We start from the raw sequence: 27108 nt of genomic DNA, 5'->3' as shown, positions 1-27108 counted from the left end.
ATATTTGCAAACAATATACTTGATAAAGGGTTAGTATCTAAAATATATGAAGAACTTATCAAACTCAACACCCAAAAAACAAATAATCCAGTTAAGAAATGGTCATGGGCACTGAGGGGGGCACTTGATGGGATGAGCACTGGGTGTTATTCTGTATGTTGGCAAATTGAACACCAATAAAAAATAAAAATAAAAAAATAAAATAAATGGGCAGAAGACATGCATAGACATTTTTTTTAAAAAGACAGATGGCTAACAGACATAGGAAAAGATTCTCAACATCACTGACCATTAGGGAAATAAAAATCAAGACTACAATGAGATTATCACCTCATACCTGTCAGAATGGCCAAAATGAACAACACAGGAAACAACAGGTGTTCGTGAGGATGTAGAGAATGGAACTCTTTTACACTGTTGGTGGGAATGCAAACTGGTGCACCCACTCTGGAAAACAGTATGGAGGTTCCTCAAAAAATTAAGAATAGAACTACCTTACAGTTCAGCAATTGCACTACTAGGTAATAACCCAAAGGATTTAAAAATAGTAATTTGAAGGGATAAACACACCCTGATGTTTATAGCAGCATTATCTACAGGAGTCAAATTATGGAAAGAGCCCCAATGTCCATTGACTGATGATTGGATAAAGAAGATGTGGTATGTATATACAATGGAATAATAGCCATATAAAGGAATGAAATCTTGCCATTTGCAAGCACATGGATGGAGCTAGACAGTACTATACTAAATAAAATAAGTCAGAGAAAGACAGATACCATATGATTTTACTTATATGTAGAATTTAAGAAACAAAACAAACATGGGGAAAAAGAGAAGAAAACCAAGAAATCAACTTTTCGCTATCTGGGAACAAACTGATGGTTATCAGAGGGGAGGTGTTTGGGGATCGGTTAATTAGGTGATGGAGATTAAGGTGCACACATATTGTGGTAGCGCCCTGAGTTTTATTGTGTTAAAGCACTAAATTTTATACCTGAAATGAATATTACACTGTACATTAACTAATCAGAATTTAAATAAAAACTTGAAAAAGAAAAAAATTGAAAGAGTGATAGCTGACGGAAAGTAGGTCAAAATACAGTTTTTCAATAAAGGGTCAGCAGGAGTCGATAGGGAGGTGCTCAGTCAGCTGGGCAAGAACTCTTTCCCTTTGTAACTGAATTTTGGAAGGTTTTATCTTGCTTAGTCCTAACAACCCATCTTACTCTAAAACTGGACTTCAAAATAGAAATGCTAGACCTAGATAATCTAACTGGGTAAACATTTATAAAGCTATGTTTCCCATCTGTGTTCCTCATCTCAATGCTTTTTTTATGTCCTCATCAGCCTTATTCACTCTAGGTAGTTTTTGACAAGCACTACAATTTCTCACTCAAAATTTTTATCAGCTATTGTATTACTGGGATCAGCTGGTAAAAATTACACTCTGATGCCTGGTATTAGAAACATAAACAAATGGTGGAGGCACACTTGTAAGCATAATGTCATGTGGAGACAAAGAACAGGTGATGGTAGGGGTATGTGACATGAGAACTTAACTTTCAGCTTTTCACACACACACACACACACACACACACACACACACACACACACCACAAATCTCATTATGATCCAAAAATCTAGTGGGAGAACGGTGGAAGGACAAAGTTCTGCTTCCTCATTTTTCCTTTGCTGCTCTGCCTTTTAGAAAAGTAGACTACATGCAGGTGTAGGCTTGCCTACACATACTATATTTCTTTGTGTATTTAAAGCATTTTAAAAGAGAATGGGAATGGGATTTTAAAGAAAATTTAACCAACATGAATAAATTAGGGTAGAGAAAGGTGAGCTGCTGCCCACTGATTAAATTAACTCCAACAAAGCACCATGAATGGCCAACTGGCTGGATTATTTACAAATATAAACAGTAGTTTATTATGTGTCCTGACTTATCTGACTGATTATAAATCATGGTATCACAAATTTTGTAAGCAACCTTCCAAGTTGCCATCTAATCCAACCTAAGCCACCCATATTTGCTACACAAATCTGGCCATACTTGCCCTTCTCTATTCAAAGGGCACTTAGGAGGTTGACATGATTATATAATCTTTCTGGACACTATTTTCTCACTACACTACATCGGTTGTATTAACATGGTCTTTATTAGTGCTTGCTCTGCTGGGTGGAGAGCAGACTTCCTTTTGAGCCTCCTTACCTCGGTTTTCATCTTCATTGTCTTCCCAAGGCTCTTCATTTGCTAGCAGTGGGTTCTGTGACTCATTCATAGACCTCATAGGGAAGGAGTGTCCATCACCAGGGCTGTTGGGTAAAGGAAGGCAGTGAGCTCTTGCAGCTGACATAGACTTTTTATGAAGATAATAGCCCTCTTAGAAATAGGAGGGGGTTCTTAGAAAGATTTAAACCATTTAGCTTATTCGCTAAAGCCATGGTGGAATAGGATTTTACAATAGCATCATTTAGTTGCTGTATTGCTCTCAGTGTCTATATCTGCATCAGTGTCAACTGTTCTGGTTTGTAAGCAACTGTTTAACTTGTTTCCCATAGTGCCCATTATGGTAATATGCACACATGGTAGGCTTCATAAATATTATTTACTGATGATCATCTCAATTTATATACAATTATTTTATTGCTTCGGTTTTAAATTTTCAACAAAAATTAGCAGATTCAGATTATTTTCAACAAAAATAATCACTGATATATTGGAGATAAGTTGCTATGAATTGGTGATAGATATTAATGTCTGGATGCTCTGTTATTTGGCTTGAATGGCAGAAAGGTTATTGGGCACTGTGCGAAACAGCCAGAGTGAGGTATCTCTAGGAGTGCAGATTCTGGGGGCAATTATTCTCATGTGGGATCCACTATAGTAATCTAGGGCTACCTCCTTAGTTAATCTCTGTCCACTAACAGATGGGATGCGTTGGAGGGAACTAAGTTAGTTCTGGCTAGAGTGGGCTACAGTTTGAACACCTGAGTATATATATCTGAATGCACTGCAAATTTATATCTGAGTGACTTTTGGATTATTAGTTTTATATTGCCTATGCCTTTTCTCCTGTTCACAATTGTCGTTAACTGAAAGTTGACAGATTTTATTGATAGTTCCCTACAGAAGATATAAGTATACTGATTATAAGGGAATGGGCTTTGCTTTTTGCTTTTGTTTTTTTATTTCAGAGAAGACTCATTTTAGGCCTCTCTGATGTAGTGATAGTGCGTGTATATTTGTGTGTGTATGTGTAGTAGTGGGGTGCAAATAATTGCTGGTAAGAGTTATTAATCAACATTACCCACCAACACAGTTTTGTCTTTTGCTTTATAGCCAGGATAGTAGGATATGCCATAGACCTTAAATAAATGAACCTGTAAAACACTAACTGGTACCACTTACCACTTACAGCATTTTGGGGGTATATGTCCCCTCTGTTGGTTTTCTTCAGTATATGTTTATACATATTTTTGCGTATATTTTTAATCACAGAGTACATACCATTTGAATTCTACATTTTCCACTTAGAATATTTCCCTTTATTGTGACAGTCTTAATAATTATTATTTATGATTACATAATATTCCAGTCAGTGGGGATATATATATAGCATATTGAGTATTTAGGTTGGATGTTTTCTAATCATTGGCTGAAAATGATGTTGTAATGCACATTTCTGTGCCTAGTTTGTCTTTAGGACAGATTTTTAGAAGCGGAATTTTAAACAATGGACATGTGGATTCTTACAATTTTTAATACATATTACCAAATTCATTTGTAAAAGAATGGTACCAGTTTACATTGCCATAAAGCATGAGAATGTCCATTTATCATACCCTCATGTCTAATTTGTCTTTATTAACCTAGAAATAAAAAAACTTGGGAAATAGAGTTTTTCATTGGACTGTTATTTGTTACAAACAATTAAAATTGAATTTGCTACTTCAAGTCATGGTCTGGCATCAACGTCTTTCAGTGGTAATAATTACCTACCTGGACCCAATAGGTATTAACCAGAACTTCTTGTTATCTCCAAACACCTGCTGGATATTTTTGATGAAGCCAAGGTTGAACCCATTTTTCTCTGGGCCACTTGTAAACACTGGAGTACAGAAGGCCTCTAGGGCAGAATAGGGGAGTTGAAAGAAAGAGGGAAAAGGAACAAATTTCAGGACTATCATGATTTTATAGTTCTCCATGAATGTGACTTGATGTTATAGTATCTTTTTGTTATGGTAGCATAGGCTTCTCATCCTTAGATATTGTTAAATTACTTAGTAAAAAACAGTCTAATCACTTAATATAAAGTAATTTTGTTATTAAAGGCAAAGAATTGGTACTCTTTTTTTTAAAGGCAGAAGAAGCACATAGTGGCAGAAATAATTAAGCAGCCATGAGGGAATTATATATTTTGTGCTGCTGCATGTAAGGAGTAAAAGAACAAATTTAACAATGCTTTATTTGAATGTAAGTGGCATTAGCAGCCGAATGGTCTCGATCTTTAGAGTTGAGACTAAAGTAATGATGAAGAGATGGTTACGACATTGATGTGGTTTTGAAACATTTCAGAAATGAAGATGTTTGCACTGAAACCTGCAATGTAAGAAATAGAGTTTTACTCCAGAAAAAAATGTCAACAGATGAACTATAATCACCCCAAAGGCTGAGGAATTGGACCATCTTAGTACACCTTATTTTTAGACACATATTTATCCCATTAAGCAAATACTTTCACCGTTGGGCCAGCTGCATCTGGCCATTTCCCATTTTTTTCTTTGTTTTCAGACTCCATTATTGTGAAGTTTTTCGTGCTTCTCTACTTTGCAGTTATGTCTAAGCCAAATGTGGTGATCTACCATCCTACCAACTAAGTACTACAGATATTTGGTTTAGAAAAGGAGTGTAAATACTTTCTTAGATATTAGCATTATAAGTAAATGTGTTCCAAATGTATAGTGGCTTTTGTACTAAACATTCCTCAATCTATCTTAGCTAAACATTCAACACTTGGACACTTTCTCCTCATTCCTTATGCATTTATTTGTATACTATAGTGAAATATACATCTATAGTGAAATATGAAATAAAATTGTTGCACTTGAATTAATCAGAAATATAATTCTCCAAATAATAGCCTGGAGTATAGAGTAACAGAAAAAATGTTCACTTGTACTCATTTTCTAGAAACTTGCTTATTCAGTGTATTTATCATGCTCCCAGGCACTCCACAGATATTTGATGATTGTAGATATACAATGATTTGTTGGTTTAGATTCTCAGCACTCTGTCTTTGGATGCCCTCAATAATTTCAATTCTTCTATCTTTATTAACCTTCACCTCCACCTTCTGATATTCCCTTCTGTAGTGATTTTTATCTTCACTTCCACATGTGAACACATTAAGAAATTTTTCAAGCCATAAGTTTGGGGACCTATTACCCAATGTGAGCTATAAAGAGCAATGGTCCATTTTGGTTTTGTGTGAGGTTTCATTCAATAATGCTTTCTTCATTCACTATGGCTCTCCCAGTTTGGTTAAATGCATTTATACCTGTCTCAGTTTGGAGGCAAAGGAATGTCACTATAAATAAAATGCTTCACTGGAACTTTTTCTCTTCCTTGGGAATAATCCATAGGTCACTATGATATACATTAATGTGTTTTTCCCTAGTCTTAACAGCCATTCTTACCTAAGGTGGTTTTGTTTCTGCTGACAAGCCAACAATGGTAACCAAAGAGAATCACAAGGCTGACAAAAAACATGCAGGCCACAAAGAGGAGGAAAAGAACATGGAACTTTGAGCGAACACTGGGCAATTCCCCCTAGAAAAGAAATAATAAACAAATAGAAACAAAGGATTAAAGTGATAAGGATTGGCTAGTTTTTCTATATGTTATCATTTTTCTCACATGTATAAAATGTATAGCTATAATTAAAATATAAATTTTATAGAAGTTTTAAAAAACAGTTCTGTTAATGACCATACCTCATTATGGATAGATTTTCAGCCTACAAAGCCTAAAATGGACCCCTGATTAAGTTCAGTGTAAAATCGAGTATATACTGCAGCAATTAGAAAAGGGTAGTGTAAAAAGGGTATATTCAGGCCATAATTGGTATGCGACCTCTTAAAGCTACTCCATTTAGTTTGCAAATGATGAATCACTGGCCAAAGGTGATCTTGAGGTCATATGGTTCATCCTCCTGTCTCAAGTTGGTTTTTCTGAAATACTTTGTATATCATTATTCCTTAGACATAGATGTGTTGAAAACATCACAATGATACATGTAGGAAGTTAAAACACACAGGTAGATTTTTTAAATGCTCTACCTATAAGTTATAACCTGACGTTAAAGCTACTGAAAATTTTGTGTGGTTGTTGTTTTTTTTTAATTTATTTTTTATTGGTGTTCAATTTACTAACATACAGAATAACCCTCAGTGCCCGTCACCCATTCACACTCCCACCCCCTGCCCTCATCCCCTTCTACCACCCCTAGTTCGTTTCCCAGAGTTAGCAGTCTTTACGTTCTGTCTCCCTTTCTGATATTTCCCACACATTTCTTCTCCCTTCCCTTATATTCCCTTTCACCATTATTTATAATCCCCAAATGAATGAGAACATATAATGTTTGTCCTTCTCCGACAGACTTACTTCACTCAGCATAATACCCTCCAGTTCCATCCACGTTGAAGCAAATGGTGGGTATTTGTCATTTCTAATAGCTGAGTAATATTCCATTGTATACATAAACCACATCTTCTTTATCCATTCACCTTTCGTTGGACACCGAGGCTCCTTCCACAGTTTAGCTATCGTGGCCATTGCTGCTATAAACATTGGGGTGCAGGTGTCCCGGCATTTCATTGCATTTGTATCTTTGGGGTAAATCCCCAACAGCGCAATTGCTGGGTCGTAGGGCAGGTATATTTTTAACTCTTTGAGGAACCTCCACACAGTTTTCCAGAGTGCCTGCACCAGTTCATATTCCCACCAACAGTGTAAGAGGGTTCCCCTTTCACCACATCCTCTCCAACATTTGTTGTTTCCTGCCTTGTTAATTTGCCCCATTCTCACTGGTGTGAGGTGGTATCTCATTGTGGTTTGGATTTGTATTTCCCTGATGGCAAGTGATGCAGAGCATTTTCTCATATGCATGTTGGCCATGTCTATGTCTTCCTCTGTGAGATTTCTCTTCATGTCTTTTGCCCATTTCATGATTGGATTGTTTGTTTCTTTGCTGTTGAGTTTAAGAAGTTCTTTATAGATCTTGGAAACTAGCCCTTTATCTGCTACATCATTTACAAATATCTTCTCCCATTCTGTAGGTTGTCTTTTAGTTTTGTTGACTGTATCCTTTGCTGTGCAAAAGCTTCTTATCTTGATGAAGTCCCAATAGTTCATTTTTGCTTTTGTTTCTTTTGCCTTCGTGGATGTATCTTGCAAGAAGTTACTGTGGCCGAGTTCAAAAAGGGTGTTGCCTGTGTTCTCCTCTAGGATTTTGATGGACTCTTGTCTCACATTTAGATCTTTCATCCATTTTGAGTTTATCTTTGTGTATGGTGAAAGAGAGTGGTCTAGTTTCATTCTTCTGCATGTGGATGTCCAATTTTCCCAGCACCATTTATTGAAGAGACTGTCTTTCTTCCAATGGATAGTCTTTCCTCCTTTATCGAATATTAGTTGACCATAAAGTTCAGGGTACACTTCTGGGTTCTCTATTCTGTTTCACTGATCTATGTGTCTGTTTTTGTGCCAGTACCACACTGTCTTGATGACCACAGCTTTGTAGTACAACCTGAAATCTGGCATTGTGATGCCCCCAGATATGGTTTTCTTTTTTAAAATTCCCCTGGCAATTCGGGGTCTTTTCTGATTCCACACAAATCTTAAAATAATTTGTTCTAATTCTCTGAAGAAAGTCCATGGTATTTTGATAGGGATTGCATTAAACGTGTATATTGCCCTGGGTAACATTGACATTTTCACAATATTAATTCTGCCAATCCATGAGCATGGAATGTTTTTCCATCTCTTGGTGTCTTCCTCAATTTCTTTCAGAAGTGTTCTATAGTTTTGAGGGTATAGATCCTTTACATCTTTGGTTAGGTTTACTCCTAGGTATCTTATGCTTTTGGGTGCAATTGTAAATGGGATTGACTCCTTAATTTCTCTTTCTTCAGTCTCATTGTTAGTGTATAGAAATGCCACTGATTTCTGGGCATTGATTTTGTATCCTGCCATGCTACCGAATTGCTGTATGAGTTCTAGCAATCTTGGGGTGGAGACTTTTGGGTTTTCTATGTAGAGTATCATGTTATTGGCGAAGAGGGAGAGTTTGACTTCTTCTTTGCCAATTTGAATGCCTTTAATGTCTTTTTGTTGTCTGATTGCTGAGGGTAGGACTTCCAATACTATGTTGAATAGCAGTGGTGAGAGTGGACATCCTTGTCTTGTTCCTGATCTTAGGGGAAAGGCTCCCAGTGCTTCCCCATTGAGAATGATATTTGCTGTGGGCTTTTCGTAGATGGCTTTTAAGATGTCGAGGAATGTTCCCTTTATCCCTACACTCTGAAGAGTTTTGATCAGAAATGGATGCTGTATTTTGTCAAATGTTTCTCTGCATCTAATGAGAGGATCATATGGTTCTTGGTTTTTCTCTTGCTGATATGATGAATCACATTGATTGTTTTACGAGTGTTGAACCAGCCTTGTGTCCCAGGGATAAATCCTACTTGGTCGTGGTGAATAATTTTCTTAATGTACTGTTGGAACCTATTGGCCAGTATCTTGTTGAGAATTTTTGCATCCATGTTCATCAGGGATATTGGTCTGTAATTCTCCTTTTTGGTGGGGTCTTTGTCTGGTTTTGGAATTAAGGTGATGCTGGCCTCATAGAACGAATTTGGAAGTACTCCATCTCTTTCTATCTTTCCAAACAGCTTTAGGAGAATAGGTATGGTTTCTTCTTTAAACGTTTGATAAAATTCTCCTGGGAAGCCATCTGGCCCTGGACTCTTGTGTCTTGGGCAGTTTTTGATGACTGCTTCAATTTCCTCCCTGGTTATTGGCCTGTTCAGGTTTTCTATTTCTTCCTGTTCCAGTTTTGGTAGTTTGTGGCTTTCCAGGAATGCGTCCATTTCTTCTAGATTGCCTAATTTATTGGCATATAGCTGTTCATAATATGTTTTTAAAATCGTTTGTATTTCCTTGGTGTTGGTAGTGATCTTTCCTTTCTCATTCATGATTTTATTAATTTGAGTCTTCTCTCTCTTCTTCTTAATAAGGCTGGCTAATGGTTTATCTATCTTATTAATTCTTTCCAAGAACCAACTCCTGGTTCTGTTGATCTGTTCCACAGTTCTTCTGGTCTCGATTTCGTTGAGTTCTGCTCAAATCTTTATTAACTCCCTTTTTCTCTTGGGTGTAGGATCTATTTGCTGTTTTTTCTCTAGCTCTTTTATGTGTAAGGTTAGCTTTTCTATTTGAGTTCTTTCCAGTTTTGGAATGGATGCTTGTATTGCGATGTATTTCCCCCTTAGGACTGCTTTTGCTGCATCCCAAAGATTTTGAATGGTTGTATCTTCATTCTCATTAGTTTCCATGAATCTTTTTAATTCTTCCTTAATTTCCTGGTTGACCCTTTCATCTTTTAGCAGGATGGTCCTTAACCTCCATGTGTTTGAGGTCCTTCCAAACTTCTTGTTGTGATTTAGTTCTAATTTCAAGGCATTATGGTCTGAGAATATGCAGGGGACGATCCCAAACTTTTGGTATCCATTCAGACCCGATTTGTGACCCAATATGTGGTCTATTCTGGAGAAAGTTGCATGTGCACTTGAGAAGAATGTGTATTCAGCTGAGTTTGGATGTAAAGTTCTGTAGATATCTGTGAAATCCATCTGGTCCAGTGTATCATTTAAAGCTCTCGTTTCTTTGGAGATGTTGTGCTTAGAAGACCTAACGAGTATAGAAAGAGCTAGATTGAAGTCACCAAGTATAAGTATATTATTATCTAAGTATTTCTTCACTTTGGTTAATAATTGATTTATATATTTGGCAGCTCCCTCATTCGGGGCATATATATTGAGGACTGTTAAGTCCTCTTGTTGAATAGATCCTTTAAGTATGAGATAGTGTCCCTCTTCATCTCTCACTACAGTCTTCGGGGTAAATTTAGTTTATCTGATATAAGGATGGCTACCCCTGCTTTCTTTTGAGGACCATTCGAATGGTAAATGGTTCTCCAACCTTTTATTTTCAGGCTGTAGTTGTCCTTCTGTCTAAAATGAGTCTCTCGTAGACAGCAAATAGATGGGTCCTGCTTTTTTATCCAGTCTGAAACCCTGCGCCTTTTGATGGGGTCATTAAGGCCGTTCACATTCAGAGTTACTATTGAGAGATATGAGTTTAGTGTCATCATGATATCTATTCAGTCCTTGTTTTTGTGGATTATTCCACTGAACTTCTTAAAGGGGAATTTTAAGAGTCCCCCTTAAAATTTCTTGCAGAGCTGGTGTGGAGGTCACATATTCTTTCAGTTGCTGCCTGTCTTGGAAGCTCTTTATCTCTCCTTCCATTTTGAATGAGAGCCTTGCTGGATAAAGTATTCTTGGTTGCATGTTCTTCTCATTTAGGACCCTGAATATATCCTGCCAGCCCTTTCTGGCCTGCCAGGTCTCTGTGGAGAGGTCTGCTGTCACCCTAATACTCCTCCCCATAAAAGTCAGGGATTTCTTGTCTCTTGCTGCTTCTCTTTATCTTTGGAATTTGCAAGCTTCGCTATTAAATGTCGAGGTGTTGAACGGTTTTTATTGATTTTAGGGGGGGATCTCTCTATTTCCTGGATCTGAATGCCTGTTTCCCTTCCCAGATTAGGAATGTTTTCAGCTAGAATTTGTTCAAAAACATATTCTGGCCCTCTGGCCCTTTCGGCGCCCTCGGGAACCCCAATTAAACGTAGGTTTTTCTTCCTCAGGCTGTCATTTATTTCCCTTAATCTATCTTCATGGTCTTTTAATTGTTTGTCTCTTTTTTCCTCAGTTTCCCTCTTTGCTATCAACTTGTCTTCTATGTCACTCACTCGTTCTTCCACCTCGTTAACCCTCGTCGTTAGGACTTCTAGTTTGGATTGCATCTCATTCAATTGATTTTTAATTTCTGCCTGATTAGCTCTAAATTCTGCAGTCATCAAGTCTCTTGAGTCCTTTATGCTTTTTTCTAGAGCCACCAGTAGCTGTATAATAGTGCTTCTGAATTGGCTTTCTGATATTGAATTGTAATCCAGATTTTGTAACTCTGTGGGAGAGAGGACTGTTTCTGATTCTTTCTTTTGAGGTGAGGTTTTCCTTCTAGTCATTTTGCTCAGTGCAGAGTGGCCAAAAACAAGTTGTATTAGGAAAAGGAGAAAAAGAGAGGAGAGAAAGAAGGAAAGAAAAGAGAAAGAGGGGAAAAAAAGGAAGAAAAAAATGAAAAAAAAAGAAGAAAAAGAGAAAGAAAAGGAAAGAAAGGGAAAATTGGGGGTGGGGGAAGGAAACAAATCAAAAAGCAAAACAAAACAAAACAAAAAGAACCACGGGGGAGTATCTTCTGATTCTGTGTACTTTAAGTCCCTTGGCTTCTCCTGGACGTTTTCCGTCTAGCTGGTCTTCTGGGGGAGGGGCCTGTTGTGCTGATTTTCAGGTGTTAGCAGTTGGGGGAGCTGCTGTGCCCCTGCCTGGTGCAGGGCTCAGTGGGGGTTGTTTACCCCGTGAGGCCCCAGGAGCAACAGCCCTAGTGGCGGGGCTAGCTCTGGAGCCCTGGAGTCAGCCCCCGCAGTAACTCCGGAGCTCTCCGTCTGCAGGGCCTGGAGGCTCCGGGGCGGGCCGCTGATCTGCTCAGCTCGGGCCAGGAGCGTCCTTGCGGTCCTGGGCCCTCCGGGCCTCTGCCTGTCCCGGGGGGAGGCTGGATCCTGGGCTGTGTCTCGGCGCCCTGTGGTCCGGGGCCTGCGCTGTTGGATTCGCGCTCCCGGGCCGCGCAGCCCCCTCCGCGGAGCCGCCGCCCGAGCCCCCCCCGAGCTGCTCCTGGAACCGCGCAGCCCCCTCCGCACGGAGCCTCTTCCTCTGCCTGAGCCCCTCTGAGCTGCTCCCGGGGCCGCGCAGCCCCCTCCACGGAGCCGCCGCCCGAGCCCCTCTGAGCTGCTCTGGGTCCTGCCGGGTCCCGCCGTGCGCGCTGCAGCCCTTAGGGAGCTCGGCGCACTCTCCTGGGTGCGCAGTTGCTGTTACTGTCCGGGGAGCCCGAGGGCATCCTCGCCCTCCTGGGTCCTGCTCCAACTCCCTGCGAGCCCCTTTCTGCCCGGGAAGGTTGGTGCAGCTCCTGCTTCTCCGGGACGGGGCTCTCTTGTCCTGGGGACACTCGCCCTGGCCTCAGCCCGGCTCCTCGCGGGGCCCCTCCCCCTTGGATGCCTTTGTTTCTTTATTTCTTTTTTCCCGTCTTCCTACCTTGACAGAAGCGCAAACTCTTCTCACTGTAGCATTCCAGGTGTTCTCTCTTTAATTCTCAGGCCGAATTCTTAGATTTTCAGGATAATTTGAAGGTTTTCTAGGTAATTTGGTGGAGACAGGTGATTTGGTCACCCTACTCTTCCGCCATCTTTCTGTTTTTTATGGTTGAAGTAGAATGTCCTGGTATCTCACATCCTGTGAAAAATAGCTCATTGGACAGTAAATTCAGGCAGGATTTGACAGGCAATTGTAAAAGTAGGTAGCTAAAGACTTTTATAATTATCTGGGACATCTTATTTTCCATGTGGAATCAGCTTTCTTTTTTACATGTAGCCTTAAAGCTGCATGCACAATGTATAACTTTTTATCTTCTGAAGAGAACATTAGAAAACAATTTCAATTCTGGAGTGAGCAGTTGAGAGAAGTTTTTTTATTTCCCCCTTTCCTGTGCTGATAATTGTTTTGGCATAATGAATTGTATTAAAGTATTTCCAAATACTCTTGAGTAATAAAATTAAAAGTGATTCTTGATTGAAGTGGACCTTAACATTAGTATCTTGTTCTACTTCAATTTGGAAGGAAAAAATTAAGACTTGAAAACCCTTGGAAAATTCAAATAGCACAGATTTCTTTCTTAAAGAAGATTTTTATTTATTTTGATGTAAGGAAATATTGGGGATCTTTCAGAGTATATATGTTTGAAGGATGAAGATAAAGGGAAATCAGTCAGTCAGATGTTTTCAGCTGAGGGGTGGTCTGGGTAAAGTTTGCATGGGGGCAGAGCGCCCCAGGAAATAGTTACCTCAGGGACTTCAACCTTCAGAAACCTTTATCTGAATGAAGCTCCTTTCTGAAATGATCCCTCCATAAAATCTTGGCCTAAGCACCCAAACTGAATTTGATTAGTATGTGTTTGTTTTGTTCTGAGTTTATAGGAAAAATTTTATACATTGTTTTGTAGTGGTTTTAGCCCAACTAGGTTTTTGCTTTCATAATCTCTACTAGTATGTTTGTTAAAGCTTTTAAAGCTTACATTTATTTTACTTCTTACCTTTCATGTTTAAGTGGGCAATAGGAAATGTCTGGGCAAGAGGGACTGATAGAAAGTTCACACTCTGGGTAGTTAAGCTGGAAGTCTTTTCCTCCCTTAATTGCTCTTGCAGAACTATCTTTTATATGCCAAAGGATATCCCTTGATAAAGTCCTTTCTTGTTAGAAGAGGTTGACAGCCCTATGTTCAAAATTACTTTCCCAGGAGATAACTAAGCTAAATTACTCAAAGCAATAATCACCAGAAACAGTTCAGGGGAATTTGGTAGAATACTACTACTATTTTGGCTCTAAAATAATTCACAGTCTCTGTGAGGAGATTCATGTCCCAGTGCGGAAGGGGTATATTACTACTTTTTAATAAGGCAAAGATCAATTTCCTATCGAAGATGCTACTCTTTAAGCTAATATATAGAGAAAAAAACATTCTTTGATGATAGTTTTCTGAATTCTTTATTCCAAAGGAGCTATAGCTTTTCCATAGCAGGACCATAATAGCAATAGGGTATGGCATAGTGTTTAAGATCTCTGGGTTTAGGGTCAGACAGCTTCCAGTGAGCCTCAACTTTATAATTTTTAAATGAGACTAACAATTCCTGTTCTGTGTACTTTATAAGGCTATGGTGAGAAGATGAGATAATAGGTATGAAAGTACTTTGAAAATGGTAAATGGGGGTTGCTGTTCTTAGGAGAACCACTAGTCTCCTTGACACATGGTTTTTAAAATACATGGCAGTATTTACTTTTTATTTTAAGGTGAGACTCAATTTAAACTGAGAAAGCTTTCTCTAAACCACCCCAAAGTGCTTTCTGGTTAGAGAGACTGCAAAGAAGCATTTCTCTGAATAGTCAATGTCCTTTTCATTATGAAGGCAAGCCAAGACAGGTTTTCTTATGTCCCATCTGTCAGGCATGAGCTAGTCTATTGTAGAGAAAAAATGAGGGTATAGAAAAAGTACGAGGCTATATTCTTGTGCTTGTGAATACTGACATATTTCTAGTAATTAATTCATATCCAAATATAATCTTTCAATAATAAAAAGTGCATACAGAACCTGGATAGCATTGTGGTAGTTGATGATTTGACTGACTTAGAGGGCCAAGGTAAAATGTGTAAAATGCAACATTGTTTACTCCATAAAGAGTTCTTAAATAGCAGTAGCCTATGTATTGAAAACCAAGTAAGGTCTGTAGTGAAGACCAAGTAAGATCTGTAGTGAAGACCAAGGCTGACACTTTCCCTGCTGAATTGGATATAATAGATTTTCTTTACATTCAGGTAGTAACTCAGTATGTGAAGGGGATGCCAAACAGGTCATAAAAACCTGAGCAATAGATAAGAGATCCTGTGATGTGGAAAGGAGCCATAGAAGAGATGGAAGATAATGAAACATTTTGTATTTGGGGAAAATTTAAGAGAAAATTTCATTTCTGCTTATACTTTTGTATCTCTGAGTTGATATTTTGGTATACATTATATAATTCCTGATTCTTAAAGTTATTAAATATCTGAATCAATTAAGCAAGTTGAGGGAATGGAAAGCACATCACTATAATTTTCTATATTGTATTTTCTACACTAGTAGGGATAAAAGCACTAAATAATTTAACTACTCTCAGGTATTTAGGTTCTCACTGCCTGTCTTTCTTCTTTGTTCTCCAGTTTATTATAATCTTTATTCTGGTCACAGGATTCACATTCTTTCCCTGCTGCTTTACCTTTTCACCTGAGGTAAGATATTCCTGTTATATGGGCTCTTATATAATTCCTACAGTAATAACTAATAGCTCTGCCCATATCTGTCTTTTGCCACTTGTTTTCAGTTTGGAACCCTCATCATGGAAGATTATGATATTTTAACTACTGTACTGGAATTGTGGGGAAGAGATATCTTCTGAAGTCCATTTGTATGAAATAAAAAAAAATTACTATACTGCTGCCAGACTTCATACACATATGTAAAGTAAAAATCTGCCTTCAACTCTTTTGGAAATAGAGTATAGTTGAAATCTTCAAGTAGAAGAAATATGAAATTATTTTTTAGATTTCACTATAATCATCAAAATTGTATGTTGAAAGGTAAAATACTTTTAACATATGTTTTATCTGATCTTGGCAGTGAGTCAGTGAAGCAGGTAACAGAGCCAGCATTAGAACTTAGGTTTCCCAATTCTCAACCCAGTGTTTGTCATACAAAGTTCAATAAGACTCATTTCATTTTGGTCATATGCGAAGATGAGTCAATTAATTTTTCTGTTCAGTAGAAAATTTGCATTTCTCTTTTGAACAGGAAATGAGAAAGTCTTTTGCTAGCATTTTTCTTAGGAAACTAGAGATTCAAAATTACTTTCAACATTTTAGAAATCTATAATTGGAAAGAAGTGGATTTTTAAACTTGACTAGATAAGTACATTATAAAGAATCACTAAGAGTCAAGAGATTAGGTTCTTAAGGGTCTTAACGAGATTCTCATGTATGACATAAATTTGTTTAAGTGGAATCCTTAAATAACAAATTCCTAAATCTCAGAATAGTCAACATGGGAAATTTGTTTTTGGTGCCTTCCTTTCTGGTTACTTTAGTATTAGCTATTTCAAAATGTAAAAAAAAAAAAAAAAAAAAAGTTGAAAAATATCACAGATTGGAGTAGGTATGTATTTGTTCTGGTGATGACTTACTCTCCAGTATTTGATGAAATAGTTGAAGACTGTTGTAGCAATATACAGGCAGTAGAGAACAGAATAAGCTAAGAACTGAAGAAAGAATTTGTAGTTGGAAAATCCAATGCAATTATTAACCCTAAAAAAAGAAAAAAAAGGAAAACTAATTTGAAATCAAGATCCATTGATTGAAAACACACTGATACATAAGTGAACAAAGCAATGAAGTATGTTACTCCTGCTACTTCATTATGTGTTGTGTAGAAACTCAAAAGAAATAGAAGTCCCTTAATAGGAATAGATTGGAAGAACAAGTTCATGTCTCACTTGTTTTTCCTTTCATTTACAGGCATAGAGACACCTGGCCTACTTAATAGTTCTGGACTGGTTTCTGACCCACCCAAGGAAACCTGAATCTTGGATGCTGAAAACCTATTACAATTTCAACAGCTATACTTAGTATAGTATGGCATGTCCTCTTTGTAGTTACATGGTTTCAGATGGATTCCCTAAGTCAGACCTATGGAATTTGGAGAAGAATTCCTGAAATTAACAATCTAGAATATTTCAAGCATCAAGACAACTAAAAATAGAACTGAATTGTATAATGTCAAAGAAGAAAACTATTTGTGCTTGATTTCATTACTACACCCAGCTAACTTTGAGAGCCCAAGAATTCACTACCATACCTTTGGTGGTATATTTATTTTTGCTTTAAAATGTTATGCCTCCCCTGTTCCCCATGTACATACAAAACCCAGTGATTTATCGTTGTAGAAACACACACATTACAACTATGCTTAGGAAGGTAGGTATTTTGAGCAATTTTGACCCTTTCAGAGTAAAGAAATGAATCAGAAGGACATACCAAGGGCAGTGATGGTCCATTTTTAATACACACCTACAAAATAAACAAAATACAATGTGGTAAGTGGAGCTACGGAAATGAAGTAACACTTCATAATTGAACTCAAATCTCAGTATTTTTACATGGTACCAGTACACTCATTCCTAGATTTCCACTATGAGCTACTGCAAAACTATTTTGTCTTCAGTTATTTCTAGGATAAGCCAATCACGACACTTTACAGGATTATGCTGGCAGCAAGTTACATGCCTAGAAGTTCAAGATATCTCCCCCATTTTGCTCAATATACAGATTAATAAAAGTACAGAAAACAACACATGGCTACAATCTTTTAAAATAAAAAAAACAAATGGAGAACACCTTTGAAAATTTCCCAAGCGTACAAAACCAGTTTAGTCATACAAACAAAGCTTAATTTAGCTTACTTTGTAAGACTGACTTGACCTGGGTCATTTCTTGCTTATGACTCTGGAAATCATTAGTAAAATTTAAACTGTTTTCCAAGGTTTATATAATCACTGACCAAGTTTCTATCACTTAAGAAAATTCTAAATATTCTAACTAATCACTGTGAAGAATAAAAAGCCCTTATTTTCTCACTATATAAGCTATTTTATATAAATATACCTCAAGCCTCATTTTATGCTTTGGTTTGAGTGCTCCTGGTTTGCAAACTTTTTTGTGTGTACACAATAAAATTTTGCTAATTATGGGCACCTGGGTGGCTCAGTCAGTTAAGTGTCTGCCTTCGGCTCAGGTCATGATCCTGGAGTCCTGGGATCGAGCCCTGCATTGGGCTCCCTGCTCAGTCAGGAGTCTTCTTCTGCCTTGTCCTCTGCTCCTCCTCTGCTTGTACTCTTTCTCTCTGGCTCTCTTTCTCTCAAATAAATAAATAAAACCTTTTAAAAAAACAAGAAAATCTACTAATCACTATTCTGGTGATTTATTTGTTTCACATTGGGTATTTCTGAACTTTTGACAGATCCGTTTGAATCAAGAGTAAGAAATATGGGTGGAACACACACCAAGAAGAACATGAAGATTATATTTATTAACATAAAGATGTGACTTTACAAAGCTAGAGTAATTCGAGTAAGAAAATAAAGTGATATTGAGGTATAACCCACAGTATAAAGGAATATCCATGCCTATATACTTAAATGAATAATCAACAAATAAACAAGCAAACAAAGGAGAAGAGATAAACTCCCATGCAGAAGAATTCCAAACAATTTATGTAGATACTCTGCCTTCAAGGAGGGAGAGCATAGCTTCCTCCATTCCTTTAGTTTGGGCTATACATAGTGACTTCCTTCCAAAGAGTAAAGGAAGCAGAGGAGGAACAGTAAATTTACATTACAGAAGTCTGACAAACACTACCTCAGCTAGATGATCAACGTTAATATTGGAGTGATAAGTCATGTTCATAGTATGTGCTATTGATACAATAATGGTACTTTACCTCTAAGCTCTTCCTACCCAAAACATAGTACCCAAGTCTAATCATGAGAAAAATGTCAGACAAATCCCAACTGAGGGATATTCTACAAAATAGCTGATCATTAGTCCTAAAATCCTAAAAACTGTCATAGTTATCAAAAACAAGTAAAGTCTGAGAAACTGTCAGAGCTAAAAGAGCCTAAGAAGACATGCCAACTAAATGTAATGTGATATCCTGAATGGGATCTTGGAAAAGATAAAGAATACTAAATAAAACTGAGGAAATCTAAATAGAGTATAGGCTTCAATTAAAAATAATGAATTGATGTTGGTTCATTAACTGTAACAAATGTATCATATTAATGCAACATGTTGACAATAAGGGAAACTGGTTGTAGAACATATGAGAACTATCATCACAATAATTCTATAAATCTAAAACTTCTAAAATAAAGTTTTATTTTAATTTATTATTTTTAAAGATTTTCTTTATTTATTTGAGAAAGAGAATATGAAAGAGAGAACACAAGCAGAGGGAATGGAGAAGGAAGGGGGGAGAAGTAGATTCCCCTCTGAGCATGGAATCTGATGTTTGGCTCTATCCCAGGACCCTGAGAACATGACCTGAGCTGAAATCAAGATTTAAATCCTCAACTGACTGAACCACTCAGGTACCTTGAATATTTATTTTTAAAATGGGGTTTTATATCCCTTTCCTATCTTTAGAATACTTTGAATCACCATCATTCCAAGAGGGTGTATGGCATGTGCTCATTATGATTGAAAAGAAATGCTCTTATCTAGGCATGGTCACATGCTAGGATCAATCACTTTGTTGTCCAAGTTCAGCCCAGGGGAAATATGGATGTCACTTACATGGCACAGACAGAGCAGTGGTGGCAGCGATCTGGCTTGATCAAATGGCACCTGTCACAGAATCTAACAGCTATAGGAGAAATAAAATGGTTAGCATTGGTTAGGGCTCAGTATGACACTATGTATCTTGTTAGCCTATCTGGATGACTTGTTATACACTGATTACAAGTAGTCAAAGTCATCTCAAATTACCAAGAAAAAGGCATTTCACAGAAGAGAATTGTGGTATGTATTTTTTTCTCCTGTTTAGTCTTGATGGCATCTTTTAGGGGATGAAGGTAAAGGGGAAAGTTTTCATATCTGGATATCTGATAATAAGATTTGGCATTATAAAACAAACTATACTGTCAACTGCTTGACAATTGGGAAAATTATGGGAAAATAATTTAAATTCTGTTTACTCCAACTTTCCTATATGAAAATAATCAATTCAATTGACCATTTCACAAATAAAGGAAGTAAAGACTTGAGCCATATCAAGTGACTTCCACAAGATCACATAGCAAGTAAACGGCAGGACAGTGACCACTATGGTTTTCCTGATTCCTTAGTTGATTCAGGGTTCTCTTCACTCTGTAAATCTCCAATTCATACCATATGCCTTTGGTTTATAACCAATCTTTGTTCTATCATATCATTCTGTTTACTACTGTGAGAAATTATACATATAATTTCCTGTCTACTTTTCACTATATTTCAGTATGCACATATATATATTTCATACATATAATATATATATATATATATATATATATAACATTTCTCCCTCTTCCTTCTCTCCTTCCTTTTTTCTTTATTTCCCTTAGATGAAAGACATTTTCTTTTTCTTCTCATTTTTTCTCTGTTCATTGATGAGTATGACTGTTTAATGTAATTATTATTAAGTGAAACAACTAAAATCATGTATAATTTGAGCTAACATAATAATTCATCTGAAGTGTACATTAAGCACACATAACTGATTCAGCATAATGGACCACTAATTCAGCAGTTTGTGTTTATGTCTAGCAATGGGGAGGATGACAAAAGTATGGTTATAGATGAGTCAAGGAAAAAGGGAGAAGGACATTCATGCTTAATTCATTCAGATGTTTTTAAAGATACAGTAATGCCATTGCCCAGTTTAAGCCACCATTATCTCTCATTTGGATGGCTGCAATAGATGCCTTATTATTTACTCTGCTTTCATTCATGTTCCGCATATGTTCTCTACAGAATAGCCAGATGATCTGTTAAAATGTAAATCAGATTATATCATTTTTACTTAAAACCTTCAATGGACTTCTAATGCCATTAGAATAAAATCCAAATTCCTTACCAAGGTCTGCATCATCTGGCCTCTGCTTGCCTCTTCAGTTTTAATTGGTATCACTCTCCAGTTTTTATCCTCCAGTTCCATGGCTATCTGTCTATTCTAATACTGCAAGCTTGTTCCGGTATAAGGGACTTTTGTACTTGCAGTTCCTTCTGCCTGGGATGTTAGTCCCTCTGCTCTTTACTTCCTGCTAGTTACTTTTTATTATTCAGGTCTCAAATCAAATGATATTTCCTCATAGGATCCTTCTCTATATCATAGGGCTGCAAACAAATGATTCAAGGGTCCAGAGAATAGTGAGAAATGAGTGAAGCAGCCAGTTGGAGACTGTGAGAGAACTTGAGAATGTAGGCCTTATTTAAAGAGAGTGGATCCTACTCAGCTTTAGCTAACTAACTTTTGCCATGTGAAAATGCAGATTGAATGCTGCCATAGTCCGAATTTTCAAGAGAAGCCAGAAATATAGAATTTCATGTGGAAATATTCTAATTGTTAAAAATCAGTAACAAATGCAAAGTTTTAAAAGATACTTTAGAGATCAAACAAAATTTATCTCGGGTCCAATTCATCCCTTATATCTTTAGTTTGTAATCAATCTGTTCTATCATATCATTCTGTTTACTACTGTAAGAAATTACTACTGTGAGAAATTACATGAAAATATTTCATGTCTACTTTTCACCATATTTCAGTATGTATGAAGACTAATAAAAAATCATGACCACCATGACATCAATGCTTTAACAAAATTAATAAAGTCCCTAATAACTAATACCCAGACCATATTAAAATTCCCCCAATTGCCACATTGGATCTTAACAAATGATTACTGAATAAATAAATGACAAACAGATGAACATAAATGTCTAACAGTATAATTCTCAAAGCCTTGAGACACAATCTTCCTTATTAGAAGCATTATAATGACTTGTCAAAAGAGGTTTGATTTTCAAATTTCGAAAGGTGGAGAATTGGTTCAGCTAGTAATATCGATTTAAACTAATAGTCAAATTCCATAGTGGACATTTGTCCAAGAAAGATGACATATCTCTGCACAAATACTTGCACAAGAATATTAATTGCAAATTTACTCATGATAGCTAAGCACTGGAAACACCAAATGTGCATCAGCTGGTGAATGGATAAACAAACTATCCTATATTCACACAATGAAATATTACTTAGCAATAAAAGGAGTAAAATACACAGCAATGTGAATGAATCCCAAAAAATATTATGCTAAGTAAAAGAAGCCATATACAATAGTACATACTGTATGATTACAATTATATAAAATTCTAGAGCAGGTAAAACTAATCTATGATGGAAAACTATCAGAATAGTGGTTGTCTTGGTGGTGGTTGATGAGATTGACTGGGAAGGAGCATGAGAGACCTTTCTGGGAGTGTGGTAATATTTATAGAAGTTTTGGTAACACAGATGTGTACATTTGTCAAAATACTGAATGGCACGCTTAAGATTTGTATATGTCTTTGTATGCAAATTTCACCCTGAAAAGAATGATAAAATATTAAGGTAGATGTATACTGATATCTGCTGCTTAATTTGAAATGTATGAATAAATAAGATGGCTTTATGGATGATGGATAGAGGGATGGGTTTGTAGACAGATATGTGATAAAGTAACATAGTAAAATGTTAGTGGTAGACTCCAGTGCTAAGTATACAGATGAGCCTGTGGATACATATGACTTAGACTTTTTCAGATCCTTGCTAGTCTCAAAAGGTGACTTGCCGATTCTCTAGGTGACTCTGGATGAACTGACCTCCACTCCCAGTTCTTGTGTAAACCGGTAGCTTTTTGGCCATATCGACGAGCATCTGCTTCTGGACCTCAGGTCTCTCTTCATTTTCATAGCGTTCCTTGTCTGAATAGGACAAGTGGAACTAGAAGCAGAAGTGACAGGGCAGACTTTATTTTCCAAGGTTTACAGAATATGTTAAAAACATTTTAACATTTAAACAATAACTATTTAGATGAAAATATTTGTTATTTACCCTTGGAGTCCAGGTACCAATTTGGCTCATAACTTTCTTGGCATAATCATCTTAATTATTGTAATCTGGCTTTTATATTAATTTTCATAAGTCCATGTGATAGGTAGTATTGTTTTATAAATAAAGAAAAGAAAATTTAGCAAGATTAAGTACTTTGTCCATGGTTATACTCACTTAACTAGTATGTAGCAAAACTAAGCTCCAAACCCAGTTCACTGGGCTCTAAGACTTGTGCCTTTTCTACTCCATTATACCATAATATGATGTTATATACAGATGTGTGATGTTTCGCTGCCAGGCCCTATTGATGATTAACGATGATTGTTATTAAGTTGTAGTTATTTTTCAGAGGTTGCACTCTTAGGGAAGATGGATGAGACTGCTTGTGACACTATATTCTAATTTTGCAAATGAGTAGAAATTTGGGTAATCTCACTATTTCAGAAATTTTTAGTCTGATACGAAGCTTATTGCCAACATTGGCACCACACTTTGCTAATCTTGCAAAAGATATGTCAACAATTTTCCAGAGTAACATAGACTTGAAAGCTTTCTTCTCTCTGGGCCAAAAGGTAGGCAGAGGTGAAAAAAAAAGGTCTGTGATCAGATTTTTGGGGTTTAAACCTCATCTCTTCCACTTAATAGTTAAAAAAAATCACTTTGAAAAACCAGACACTCTTAACCCAAGTTTCTTCCTCTGTGAAATAGAGGAAATAATACCTATTTTATAAGATTGATATAAAAGTACTGGATAATGAGTAATTAAAAGTTTCTTTTACAAGTTCAATTTCTTAAATCATTTAAAAGATTTGATACTAGAATTTTAGATTTAACTATTCTAGTTAGTAGTATAAAGTTTAAACAATTATTATTTTGAAGATTTTATTTATTTATTCATGAGAGACAGAGAGAGAGAGGCAGAGACAAAGGCAGAGGGAGAAGCAGGCTCCCTGCAGGGAGCCCAATATGGGATTCAATCCCAGGACCCTGGGATCACGAACTGAGCCAAAGGCAAGGTTGAGCCAAGGCTCAACCACTGAGCCACCTAGGTGCCCCTAAACAATTATTTTTTATTTTGATAAAAGTAGCACTTGGGGAAGCACTTTAATTTGGGGGTTGACCTTGGGAATATAACTTTTGTGTGGCATACTGCACCTGCTTGAAAAGCAGAGGCAGAGTTGTTACTGCTAGTATATGATGAAAACCTTGTTTCATCAAGTAACAAAAAGTAAGCTTTGGATTGGAATAAGATGTCATCTCTGGATGCCCTATCTGGTACTAAACACGTCATTTGAGGATTAGAATGCAATTAACCAGTAAACACATTTTGGGTGGGCAATTGGTGATAGATTGGGATGTATTTGGTATTAGGTGATAGATTGGGATGTATTTGGTACTAGAGAAATAAATATCATGGCTATGAAATAGGCCCCAAAGACTCACTTTTTTTTTTTTTTACCAATTAAAAATGATGAAGATGTAGTCTTAGGTGTTAGAAATTTGCAATTCTTATTTAAATCTTACTATCATTCCACCCAGTTTAGTCCTACAAAACTCCCAACCATTCAGCCTTTCTGTTGGCCTACAAGCTTTCTAAATAGTGTGAAGGGGACAGTTATTTACACTGAGCTAAAATCCACATAACATAAAATTCCATTTTATTTTTTTTTAAGATTTTTATTTATTTATTTATTTGAGATAAAGCATGAAAGAAAGAGAGATCACAAGCAGGCAGGAAGGGTAGAGGGAGAAGCATACTTCCTGCTGAGCAGGGACTCCCCCCGCCCCCAATGTAGGGCTCGATTCCAGGACCCTGGAATCATGACCTGAGCTGAAGGCAGATGCTCAAATGACTGAGCCACCTAGGTGCCCTAAAATTTCATTTTAAAGTATACATTTCATAGCGTACAATTCAGTGGTATTTAGTACATTCACAGTGTTGGGCAGCCATCACTACTATCTAGTTCCAGAATATTTTCATCACCTCGAAAAGGACACCCCATATGTATTAAGCAGTAATTTCTTACTTCCCTCATCCCCAGATTCTGGCAACCATTAATCTACTTTCCACCTCATTAGATTTCTTTCCTTTCTGGATATTGCATACAAATGGTATCAAACAATATGTGGTCTTTAGTGTCTGGTGTTTTTCAATTAGCATAATGTTTTCAAGGTTCATCCATTCTGTGTGTGGCATGTATCAGTAATGCACTTTTTGTTATTGGCTGGATAATACTCCATTTATGGACATACCATCCTTGGTTTATCCATTCATCTGTTGATGGATATTACATCTTTTGGCTATAGGTAATAGTGCCCTATGGACAATTGTGTATAACTTTTGAACACATGTTTTCAACTTGAGCATATACCTAGTAATAGAATTGCTAGGTCACAAGACAACTTTATGTTTAGCTTTATGAGAAACTGAAAAATTGTTTTCTACACCAGCTGTACCATTTTACATTCCCAGTAGCAATGTATGAGGATTCAGAGTTTCTCACATCCACATTAACAGCTGTTCTATTCCTTCCTTCCTTTTCTCTCTTTTCTGTATGTATGTACATTTTGGACTTCTTAGTGGATGTGAAGTGGTATCTCTTGTAATCAGTTTACATTTCTTTATTTACTAATGATGTCAATCATCTTTTCATGTGTTTGTTGGCCATTCACATATATTCTTCAGAGAAATGTCTAGTCAAATCATTTGCCCATTTATTAGTTGGGTTGTCTTTTTGTTGTTGAGTGGTAAGAATCTTTAAATACTCTGGATAAACGACATTTATTGAGTATATAATTTGTGAACATTTTCTCCCATTCCATAGGTTGTCTTTTCACCCTGTTGGTTGTGTTTTTTAATGTCCAGAAGTTTAAACTTTAATGTAGCCCAATTTACTTTTACTTTTGTTTCCTCTGCTTTTGATGTCATATCCAAGAAATCATTGCCAGCTCCAATGTCATGAAACTTATTCCCTATGTTTTTTTTCTAAAGATTATTTATTTATTTATTTATTTATTTATTTGAGAGCACACATGAGAGAGGGCATGAATGGGGTGGGAGCAGAGGGAGAGGGAGAAGCAGATGCCCCCTTGAGCAGGGATCCCAACTCAGGGCTCCATCCCAGGGTCCTTGGGACCATGACCTGGGTTGAAGGCAGATGCTAAACCAACTGAACCACCCAGGCAACCCACCCATGTTTTTTCTAAAGGTTTTGTAGCTTTTTAGGTGTAGGTACTTAATCCATTTGAGCTAATTTTTTTATATGTTGTAAGGTATGAGTCCAACTTCATTATTTTGCATGTGCATGTCCAATTTTGCCACTACCATTTGTCGAAAAGACCATCTTTTCCCCATTGAATGGTCTTGACATCCTTTTCAAAAATCATCTGCCATATATGTAAGAATTTATTAGTAGGCTCTTACTTCTATTCCATTAGCCTTTGTGTCTGTAACATCCTGTTTTGATTACTGTAGCTTTGTAGTAAGGTTAGAAACAAGTAAGTGACACCTACAACTTTGTTCTTTTTCAAGATTATTTTGGCTATTTGGGGGTCCCTTAAGATTTCATATGAATTTTAAGATGGAATTTTCTATTTATGCAAAAAAATCATTGTGCTTTTGATAGAGCTTGCATCAAATCTGTAGACTACTTTGGATAGTAATGACATTCTTAACAATATTAACTTTTCTAATCCATGAACATGAGCTGTATTTCCATTTATTTGTATCTAGTTGTTTTTAGCAACAGTTTTTAGTTTTCAGTGTAGAAGATTTTCACCTCCTTGATGAAGTTTATTACTAAGTATTTTTCTTTTTCATAATATTGTAAATGTAACTGTTTTCTTATTATTCATTGTTAGTGTATAGAATTGTAACTAATTAACTAATTGTTGTGTGTTGATTTTGTATCCTGTAATTTTGCTGAGTTAATTTATTACTTCCAATAGGTGTTTTGGGGGAATCTTTAGAGTTTTCTACATGTAAGACCATACTATCTGTGAACAGAGGTAATGTTACTTTTTTTCTATCCAATTTGGATGCCTTTATTTTTTTTTTCTTGCCTACTTGGATTGGTTAGAGAAAGTGTTCCTCACTTCTCTTTCTGTCTGTCTGCCTGTCTGTCTGTCTGTCTGTCTCTCTTTTAGGAAGATTCTAAGAAGGACTCATGTTAATTCTTCTGATTGAATTTACCTGTGAAACCATCTGGTCCTGAGCTTTTCTTTGTTGATTATTTTTTGATTAATCTCTTTACTTATTTTATGTATATACAAGTTTAAAAAATATTTTCTTCTTGAGTCAATTTCGGTAGTTTGTGTATTTCTAGGAATTTTTCCATTTCATCTAGGTTTCTAATTTGTTGGTGCACAATCCCTC

General features: G+C 36.7%; 1 protein-coding gene across 4 annotated transcripts in view; it reads right to left on the bottom strand.

Annotated features, from left to right (window-relative positions):
- The window catches only part of ZDHHC15 (zDHHC palmitoyltransferase 15), a 171197-nt gene that overhangs the window by 49093 nt on the left and 94996 nt on the right, over positions 1-27108 (bottom strand). For all 4 annotated transcript variants that reach the window (XM_072816565.1, XM_072816566.1, XM_072816567.1 and 1 more), the window contains exons 4-10: positions 22502-22622; positions 19400-19469; positions 17084-17116; positions 16234-16354; positions 5710-5842; positions 4013-4139; positions 2222-2325 (exon numbers count right to left, since the gene is read on the bottom strand). In XM_072816565.1, the coding sequence (XP_072672666.1) occupies positions 2222-2325; positions 4013-4139; positions 5710-5842; positions 16234-16354; positions 17084-17116; positions 19400-19469; positions 22502-22622 (709 nt within the window). The remainder of the gene's footprint in view (positions 1-2221; positions 2326-4012; positions 4140-5709; positions 5843-16233; positions 16355-17083; positions 17117-19399; positions 19470-22501; positions 22623-27108) is intronic.

This window comes from Canis lupus, chromosome X (assembly GCF_048164855.1).
Source record: "Canis lupus baileyi chromosome X, mCanLup2.hap1, whole genome shotgun sequence".
NCBI lineage: Eukaryota > Metazoa > Chordata > Mammalia > Carnivora > Canidae > Canis > Canis lupus.
The sequence above is the reverse complement of the archived record's forward strand: the minus strand, read 5'-3'. Positions and strand labels throughout refer to the sequence as shown.